General features: G+C 56.0%; 1 protein-coding gene across 8 annotated transcripts in view; it reads left to right on the top strand.

Moving 5' to 3' along the window:
• The first annotated feature begins 2,724 nt into the window (after window positions 1-2,724).
• Window positions 2,725-10,036, top strand: part of Ltbp2 (latent transforming growth factor beta binding protein 2) — an 88,514-nt gene continuing 81,202 nt past the window's right edge. For all 8 annotated transcript variants that reach the window (XM_023703601.1, XM_023703597.1, XM_023703620.1 and 5 more), the window contains exons 1-2: window positions 2,725-3,317; window positions 9,292-9,362. In XM_023703601.1, the coding sequence (XP_023559369.1) occupies window positions 2,881-3,317; window positions 9,292-9,362 (508 nt within the window). In that variant the 5' untranslated portion in view covers window positions 2,725-2,880. The remainder of the gene's footprint in view (window positions 3,318-9,291; window positions 9,363-10,036) is intronic.

Below are 10,036 nucleotides of genomic sequence, written 5' to 3'. Positions count from 1 at the left end.
TTTTTTTTTTTTAATTTTTTTATTATTATTATTTTTTTAATGTGTGTGTGGCCAGCCCAGCCCACCAGGGGGCGGGGCTGGCTGGCTTGCGGTGGCACTGGGGGATTGAACCGTGGCCCCGCCGAGCCTGCTCCAAGTAGGTGCCTCAGACCACCGAGCCATCTCACCAGCCCCAATGGAATAAGGATTTTTTTTTTTTTTCTTCCTCGAATGGCTTCAGGGCACTTTTGGCCAGCGGGAGAGTTGTGAGGTTCGAACTCCAGCAACCTGAGGCTGAGAGCTTTGTGGAAGCAGCCACTTAAAGGCCTGAGCTAGGGTCATGCCCCCCCCTGAGGGTACTTTTCAACACAAACAAGTGAAGAGGACCTGGAGAGGCCAATCCCCTTCAAGAAGAGCTGGCCTGACTTGTTCTGGTTGAATCTTCAGTGTCCCCCAGAGTCTCATGTGTGGAAAGTTTGGTCCTCAGCTGATGATGCTGTTAGAGGGGGTGTGTGAAATGTAGTGGTGGAGGCCTAGCGGGAGGAAGGGAGGTCGTTGGGTGGGCATGCCTTGGAAGGAGATGGTGGGCTCGCAGCCTATTCTGTCTTCTGAGCTTTCTACATGCCATAAAGCAAAAAGCTTAGCTTCATCACAACTCCTTACCCTGAATCTCAGCATAGGCCCAGAGCAATGAGACCAAGGAACCATGGACTGAAACTTGTGACACTGTGAGCCCAAGTGAATTTCTCCTCCTTTGAAGTTAGCTCAAGTATTTTGTCACAGCAATGGAAACTGAATGACATAACTCATATAGCAGACCTTCTGTAGATGCTAGAGGAGCTGTTGGCAGTTGCAGGTACTCCACTGTAAAAAGCACAGCCAGAAGTTCTTGGATGAACCTAACATGTCTTTAGTGACTGAGGCTGTTCACAGAGACATGCACTTCCTGCCCGGAGAACTGACGGGCTGGAGTGGCCTTGTGGCCGGCTGAGGAGGGGCTGTCTCTTCAGTGCCTTGCCTGGCATGGACTGGAACGTCTCCTGTAGGTAAGATATGCAAACCTTCAAGAGCCAGACCAGAGAGTGCTTTGGCAGGGCAATGCAGAGGGGAAGGCCCGCAGGACCCAGACATGTGTCCACGGGAGTCTGTGCTTGGCACTTGTCCGCCAAGGACGCCTGCTCTGCAAGACTTTGCTACTTTTTCTCTGATACTTCTTGCCCAACCTTGACACAGAGGAGACACGAAAGGAAAAACAGAAACAGACCTTACCTCACTCTCCCCTATGGAGTCTCCAGCTAGAAGGCAGCCTGTGGGGGGAGCGGAGGAGAATTAAATTGGATGTGATACTGATTAAACTGTATGAGGTCCTGACTTAAATAGCAGTCTGTGCAATGCCTGAAAGTTGGCATTAATCATAAAAATGAAGGTGTTCTTGTGTCTGGTAGAGGTGGGCAAGCCAAGGACGCTGCCGGAAATGTCAGTGTGGAAAGGAAAGGGAAATTTAATAGAGTATGGTTGAAGGCTTAAGTGGAAAAAACATGCTTCTTCTTGAATAAGAACACCCATTCAAATGACCAGTTTCACAAAGAAATAATGAGATCACTTAAACTGCTCCTTGCAGTGATGGATAAAGTAGGGTATGTGAGAAAGTGAAAACTTGGAGTGGGAGAGGAGGTCTACGCTGGGCTGCGCTCAGGCCAGCCGGAGCTGCCTTTCACCCACGAGGTGAGGCGGTGATCCAGGTAGAGGGAGCACAACAGCAGAAGGGCCAGTGTAGCTTCGGGGACAAGCGTGGAGCCAGAGAGGGGTCTCAGCGCAGAGGCTCTGTGGCCGACGCCGAGGGCTGAGGCTTTCCGCCCACACTAGGTGGCATCTGTGGCTGCTTTGTATACGCAGAAGTAGTAAGCAGGGTCTCCTTCCTGCTCTTTCTCGCTGCCTCCCTAGGAAGCAGCAGGATGTGCAAATGCGTTCTGGGCTGCCCTACAGGCCCGGTCCTTTAGGGGTGGGGCCAGGGCACTGATGAAAGCCACCATCACCTGATTACACTCGGATGACAGGTCGTTGGCTCGGGAGCCCCACCCGCTGGGGCACACACCGGATTAGTGGTCTCGCAGAGCCCCTCTCTCAGCAGGTTCCCGGGGAATGGGCCCAGGTGGCGTCCAAGGAGCTACGTGTGAGCGAGCTAGCAAGGGGCCGGAGGCCTGGGTTCCACCTCCTCCTCTGGCACGGCTGCCTCCCTGGGTGACCTTATCCCAGAGGCCCCGTGGAGAGGAAGACCCCTTTCCCAGCAGCCGCTGTTCCCCAGGCCGAGGCCGGCCGGATCTGGACGCCACCGGCGGGAGCCGAGGTCCGCGGAGCGCGGGGTGCGGAGGGCGCGCGGCGCCGTGAGGGGGCGCCTCTCCCGGGCCTTGCACCCCGCGTCCGCGCGCTGCCCAGCGCCTCCGGCCCCCGCAGGGGGCGGCAAAGGGCCGGGGCTCCGAGCTCGAACCCGTCCGGGTCCCTCGGGGGTCCGCGCCTCTTCTGGCCGCCCTCAAGAGCGCGAGGCTGCCTCGGTGGCCTCGACTCCGGATCCGAGAGGCGGGGCGGGCGGCGGCCGCGCGACAGGTGGGCTGCCCGAGCTCGCGGGCGGGGACGCCGGCGGCCGCAGCTCCTCACGGGTTAACCCCGCTCGCCGCCGCCGGTCCCCGCGCCAAGTGGGTGTAGCTGGAATTCCGCTCCCTGCGCGTATCGAGGGGCCGAGCTGTCCCTCCGAGGAGGGGCGCGGTGTGGATAAAAGAGTCGGAAGCACGCTGGAGGTTTCCAAAAATAAAACGCGCTGCTCCCCTCGGCGGCGTGCTGGAGCCCAGCGCAGAGGGGGCGGCTCGGGCGCAGACCCCGCGCCGGGACGTTCGCCGAGGAGCCATGAGGCCGCCGGCCGCTGCGGGCCGCCCGGGGACCCCCTGCAGGGTCCTCCTGCCGCTGGCGCTGGCTCTCCTAGTGGACGCGGGGCAAGCGCAGAGGAGCCCGGCCAGCAGATACGAGCTGGCTGCGGGGGACGCGAGCCGGCCGTGGCGCCCCGCGGGCAGTCGCCCCGCAGCGCCCAAGGTGTACAGTCTGTTCCGGGAGCCGGACCCACCCGGCCCGGGCTCGCCGCCCGCCGAGCGGACCCAGCCGGCCTGGGGCAGCGCCTGGAGGCCCGCCGAGGCGGAGGCCGGGCGGCCACTCCGCGCGCAGCAGCCGCGTCGAGCCCAGCCACCTGCGCAGACTCGAAGGAGCGGCGCCCCGAGCCCCCCGCAGCCCGCGCCCCGGGCCGGGACCTCGCAGCGGCCGGGGGCTGCACCGCGAGGGCGGCTCACGGGGTGAGCGCGGGAGAGGGAGGCGCGGGGAGGGGGCCCCTGCCAGCTCGGGGCGCCTTTCGCGGAGCGGTGCACGGGAGAGGCGAGGGTGCGCACTCCTGCCCTTCGGCTGCGTCTTCAGCAGCGCCGGGAAAGAGCTGCCAGAGGCAAAGATCAACTTATTCACCCTTTCATAGCTCACCCCAAACCCCAACGTCGGGCCATCCTCGAGGCGCCCACGCCCCTCCCGCATCCCAAGAAACAGCTTTCACCCGCGCTCGCTGCGCTGTGGGGACTCAAGAGGACCCGGGGAGGGGACAGATGAGTGGGTGCTGGGCGTCCCTGGGGAGGTTGGTAAGCTCAGCGTGGGTGTGGGACGGGGTGGGGGTTCCGGCACCCATGATGGACGCTCCTCCGCGTGGGGGCACCTGCGACTCCGGTGCGCAGGCAAGAGTACGGACAGGGGCTCGGTTGGCCTGGGCTTGCAGCCAGCCAGGTGTAGGCATAGACTAAGGCTTCGGTGGCCCTTGGGGCAGGAAATCTGCTCGAATTGGCTGTGGAAAACTGGGTCTGTGTGCGCGCATCTAAGTATCATTGGCTCGCTTTGCTGGGCTAAGCTTCCCTCCAGCTCTGCGGTGTTCTGTCTCTGGTGTTAGTTTCTTCGTCTCCCTCCTTCCCTCCTCTCCTTCTTTTTTCAGTTGAATGCAGGGATTGAACAGGGTCTTTGCCCTGAGCTACATCGCTATCCCTTATTTACTGATTTTGAGACAGGATTCTTTGCTGTCACTAAATTGCCCACAGTGGTTTTGACCTTGTGATTCTCCTGCCTCAGCTTCCCAGAATGCTGGGATCACAGGTCTGCACTACCATACCCAGCTCAACTCTTCACCCCAACCACCCTCAGCCTCTTAGAGGGCTGTTACATCCTGAGCTGCCTGCCCCTCTGAAACTCCCATCCGGAGTATAATGGGTGCAGAGTGCCGGGGACACCCCTTGCTTGGATGTGACAGGTGCTTTCACAACAAGGACACTGGAGCCACCGGCGGTGAGAGGCTGAGTCAGGCCATAGGGAACTCTAGGAAGGGCTCTGCCAGCCCTTCTTGGCCTGGGCTGGTTTCCAGTTGGGCTCAGTCCCTGGGAACAGCATGGCACCTGCTGACCCCACATCTGCTCTAGGACTTGGTCCTGCTTATGTTTAGGCTCTGGCTTCCCCCAACTCACGTAAATTCTGTGAAGGCCAGGACATTGTTTGCTCTTTCTGTGTCCCAGTGCCTAGCACAGTGTCGGTACAGAGCTGCCGTTCCCTAAGGAGCTGTTGAAAGGGTGAATGAATTCCACGCTCCAGGGCTTGGCTGCCAAGTCATGCCCACGCAGGCTTATTCAACAAGTATTAATGGAGCACCTGCTGTGTTTCAGGGTTTTTTCCCTGACCTGAGCAAGCAAGTGAATACTTGCTTCCTAAAAGCGTGCATGCTGAGCACAGGAAAGAAGAGGAGGCTTTATCCTGCTGCGACAGCAACCCAATTACTTAAAATCAAGCTGGAGAAATGAACAGAAACGTGACTGTACTTTCTAGCGCTGGAAATGCAAAAGCATGGGACAGAGTGGCTGAAGACCTCAGAGGAGGGTGTAGCTCTATGGCCTGGTTTCGGTGGGTAGCAGATGGCCAGAGCAGGGGTGAGAAGCAAGGGGGCAGGCAGGCGCGACACTCCTCAAGCACCAGCCCGTCACTCTGGTGCTGGCCAAGGCGTTCATAGGTCGTGGGATCCCAGGCACCTCAGGCAGCCATTTCTTGGCAGCAGGGAAGGGGACAAGTGCCGGTGCTCCCCTTGACTTCCTCAGCCCTTATGGGCTGCTCAGAGCCAAGGGCGAAGCGCCACCTACTGGTGGAGGCTGGAACTATATCTCTACCGCAGGGATTCTTCAACAAATAACTGCGTACAGTATTTGTGGAAGCTTTCCTATATGCCAAACACTATGCTGGATCCTGGGATGTGGCAGTGGTTAAGACAGACAGATGACAGACAGACAGACAGACAGACAGACAGACAGACAGACAGACAGACAGACCGACCGACCGACCGACCGACCGACCGACCGACAGACCGACAGACCGACAGACCGACCGACAGACAGACAGCCGGCCTCTGTCCTTTGTGACTTTCCAATGTGGTAGACTGTGAAGGTTTATTATTATTTTTTTAGTTATGCTGCAAGAATGGTGCTAGGTGCCTTACAGCATCGCGGTGATCAGAGCAGGCACCACTCCCACACTTGTCCATTGTTGCCAGGGGACTTGTAGACTCGCTGTTTTGTGGTCTTCAGTGTTTCTGAGCCAGTCTCATACCACTTTCAGAATATTTCCCCTCTGCCTTTTCCCTCTTGTTCTATTACTTCAATTTTTTTTTTTTTGAACTGGGGATTTAAATCAGGGCCTTGCAGTTGCCAGGGAAGCGTTTATTCCACTGAGCCATCTCCCCGGCCCCCCCTTTTTAACTTTTTTTTTATTATTTTCTTTAATATGCTGTTAAAAGAATAGTATTTTGTTTCATATCATTTTAAAGTACATTAGGAAGCTTTACAGGCATACAAAATGGTACTGGAAATAACAGAGCTCCCAAACCCACAGATCTAAAAATTTTGGTGTATTTTGCTTCTAAGTGTTTTAGTTGAAATTTCTTTTTTTTATGAGCAGAATATATTTATTGAGAGAAAGAAAGCTCCTGTCCAAGAGAAGAACAGGAGGAGGGCCTGAGCAGGTAGTTCCCCCATTTAGTTGAAATTTCTATAAATTTATGTCTCCCTAGAGCTAACCACTTCTTCAGATTTCTGGCGATGTGTACTTTTATGCCATCACCACAGATTCGTGCATCTGTAAACTACACAATGTTTTGGTATATTTTAAACTTAGATGAGTTTAAGGTCTCACGTTGTAGAGCGTATAGGGGGAATTGGAGAATTCCTTCTACAATTTATTTTTCCCCTCATTAGATTTTTGAGATTTAACAACGTTTATATAATTAGTCCAAGTTTATTTATTTTAACTGTTGTGTATTGCTTCTTTGTCTAAAAGTATCAGTTTGTTTATCTGCCATCCTGTTTTTGGACATTATTATGAGCTACATGTTTTTGCTGTTACAAACAGTGTTTGACTCACTTTTCTACATAAATAAATTCATAATTAAAAGGAAACTTTGTATCATTATCGTAAGTTGAAAGTAGCACTATTTGTCCAAAAGAGAAGGTAACTGCAGGAAAATTGAAATGAAAACAAAATGTTCTTCACTTCTAGTCAGACACTATTCATTATCTTAGGAACTCTCCCTCTGGAGAAGAGGTGCTGGGCTGTGTCCAGGGGAGGACCCAGCTGGGCACACAGCCACTGAAGGAGATTTGTCCCCTGCCCTGATCAGGTTAGCGTCACCACAGGGCAGGGAATCACCTTCTCTCTATGTGACTCTGCCTTGCTGAATATTGTGTTCACGTGGCCGAAAATCCCCCTTCCTAGGCTCAGCGCTGTTCATTCTGGGTTGGGGGGGGGGGGCGCACAGAAGTATTTGGTCTTCTTAATACTGCGCTAAGCACACAAAGGAAGCAAGAAAGAGCCATCAGGATACCCAAGGCAGAGACAGGGCAGCCACGCAGGGAAGAGGAAAGCTGGAAAGATGGCAGTGAGAGACTTATGCAAAACAGGTGGTGCCTGGCCTGGAAGTCTGGTGAGCTGGGGGGCACATTCCAGGCCGGGTGTGTGTCCTGAACTGAGGCCTCCACGGGGCACATCTGTGGAGACATGGGACAAGCGTGGTGGAGCACAGCTGTGCTGTGGATGGTCCGAGGGGAAGGGCAATAGAGGCCATTTGATTTCACAGGCTGGTGGCAGCCAGGCTGGCTTTGTAGAGGCAAAGGAGAGCCATGGGGGGTTGGCATCAAAGGGCCAGCAGGACCAGATTTGTCCTAGATGGAGTTGTCCCCAGTGGGGTTGCCAGACATGTAGCTAATGTTTGCTGACTGGTGTCACCTGGAAGATGGTTCTCCTGTGATCTCCGAGTGCTGTGAAAGCTGGCATCCAGAGAGCCCAAGCCAGGGGGCTGGAGGGCCCTGCTAGCCAGGCTCCTGTGCTCTCTGTGCTGGCCAGAACATGCAGGATGGCTGCTCCCCACTGCCCTCCTTGCTGGGCACATACCCAAGACATTCATGTCAGCCGGGTGGGGACACTGAGGGGCCTTCACTGGGTTCCTACAACTCTTGAATGTCCCCCCACCCCAGCCTGGTGCCTAAGCCTGGAAGCCTTTGATTCTGGCGAGCTCTTGCCATATTCCTGATATTCCTCAGGACACCACGATGGGCAGGGAAGCTCAGCCTGGCCTCTGGCCTCCTACAGCCAGCCACAAAGCTCTCCCAGGGGTATTTGGAGTTTTTCAGGCTGGGCTCCAGGCTGTGACCTCCCAAGCTAAGCAGGCTTCTTGGTCCACGGTGTTCGGGGTACCTCAGGCCCCAGCTTAGGAGAATCTCAGTGTGCAGGCTGCTTCCTGCAGACTTCTCCGCTCCCCATGAGGAGGAAGCTTCCACTTCCAAAGAGGTGAGCTCTTTTCCCCTCCCCCAGGACGTACTTGCAGAACACTGAGTGTGAGATTCAGCCCTCCCCTGGGGCCTGGTGGCTTGAGCCACCCCAGGAGGACTCTATGGAGCCAGGAAGGGGCAGAGCCCTTAGCTAATGGTACTAGTGGTACATTCTGGGAGCTCCCTGGGAAGCAGCTCCCCACAACTTTGGGCCAAAGGGCCAGGAATGGGCTGCAGCTTTTGCAAGCTGCAGGAATTTATTTTGAATTCTTTGTAAGGCTCTCAAAACCACACAAGCTTTGGGGTCCACTCAAATGTCAAACAATCTAAGTGGGACCAGATGCTTGCCATCCTGGCCACAGAGATCCCAGGCATGGCCACCCGCCCTGTCCCCTGGCCTCTGTGTGTCTCCCTCCCCGCCACCGCTGGTTCCAGTGAGCACTGAGTGGGCACACTGAGCTCACTGTCATGGCCCTGGAAGCCAGAGCCAGCCTGGCCTGGGCGGAGGAGGCAGGCCCAAGGAGTTGTCTGCAGGCAGGGCTCTTCTGGGGAGTCACTCTGGCCTTGGCATTTCAGCCTGCAGATGGAGAGCCGTGGGCGGGCAACACAGGTATTGCTGCTGTGCCCACCAGACCTGAGGGCAAGATTCTGGCAAGGGGGGTGAGTGCCCTTCCCTGGGCCAAATGCCATTGTCTCATGTGCAAGAGACAGCACCAGAGTCACTAGGGAAGGCCCCCGCCCCCTCAGTGCATTCCATTCGCCTTCCCTAGTGGAAAGCGTGCTTGCACCGAGTGCTTGCCCCCCGCAACACAGCCTGGAGCACTGCTCCTGCGGCCTCCCGCTCAGGCCCACAGAGAAGACCGTGGGCCCTCGCAGGGCACATTTGATGCAGGCAACACGTCTGTGTGTCCTGAAGGCTGCTCATCTGGACAGCTTCTCTGGCAGGACAAGAAGTGTGGCACTTGTTTTCCTTCCATGGGGCAGTGCAGGGTTGGAGCCTGGCTTGGAGTTGGGCTAACTCAGGTTGAAATCAGGTTCTGGCTTTTAACAGTTATGTAGCTTTGGCCAATGGCTGAATCTCTTGGACCTTGCTGAGCATCTTTATGGTCCCAGCTGACATCTTTGCATGAGGTGCTAAGCATTTCTATCCTGTTTAACCATGGCAGTCACCCAGGTAGACAGGTGCTGTCATTTCCATGGTAGAGGTGAGAAGGGGAGGTTTCTGGGGGCACAATGTGAGGAGCGCGGTGAGGTCCCAGTTAGAGCTGCATGACCCCCAGCCTAATTCCTGGCAGCCTCCCTGTGGCATTCGGACCACCTTTCAGCACAGCAGTGTTCTCACAGGCTGCACCTGGAGGAGCCAGATCTACCGAAGGAGTCTAGAAATAGTCTTGGTTCTGGGCACTCTCATGTTGACCTGGTTCTGTTAACTTCACAGGAGGAATGTTTGCGGGGGACAGTGTTGCCCAGGATGGACCACAGCGAACAGCACCAACCACTGTATCAAACGTGAGTTCTCCTACCCAACCTGCCCCTGTTTCCCTAGGGGCTAGGACAGGCCAAAATAGTCTGCCCCAGCCTGCCTCCTGAGGTGCAGTCTGTCCCCAGGCAGAGGCCATATGCAGTGCAGAGAGGAAATTCGACAATGCCTCCAACTGGATGCAGCGTCTCAGAGCAAAGCTCGGCTCGTGTCTGACAGCTCCCTGCCTTCCCTCCCTACTTTCCCTCCCCTGTGTTAGTCCAGCTTGCCCCACTTGCAGGGTCCTGTGGGGGCCACACAGGCTCACAGTCCACACCCTGGCCCCAGGGCCTGGATGTCCCATGCCTCCAAGGCCATCGTTCATGTTGTGTGCTACAGGATTGCACCTGTGCCCTGGCCCTGGGCCTGAAGGTTTGGCCTCTGTCACATACTCCCCTGTGCTGAGATGAGGCTCTGATACTGTGTTTGGACCAGGCTGGGATTGGATACACTGAAGCCCAAAATGTTGGCTCAAAGGGGAGGGAAGAGAGTTGTCCTCTTAGGTGGAGACCAAGGAATGAGGCGGGAGGAGTCATGACCTCCATGCCTGGCAGAGATGAAAGGTCTCGTGCATGGTGTGGCAGGCAGTGACAACAGTGACAGGAGGCAGTGCCCCTGTGTAGTGTGCACCTTCTGCACCCTCTTGGGCAGGCACGGAGAGGTC

Source organism: Octodon degus, unplaced genomic scaffold (genome assembly GCF_000260255.1).
Source record: "Octodon degus isolate 3935 unplaced genomic scaffold, OctDeg1.0 scaffold00007, whole genome shotgun sequence".
Classification (NCBI taxonomy): Eukaryota; Metazoa; Chordata; class Mammalia; order Rodentia; family Octodontidae; genus Octodon; species Octodon degus.
The sequence above is the reverse complement of the archived record's forward strand: the minus strand, read 5'-3'. Positions and strand labels throughout refer to the sequence as shown.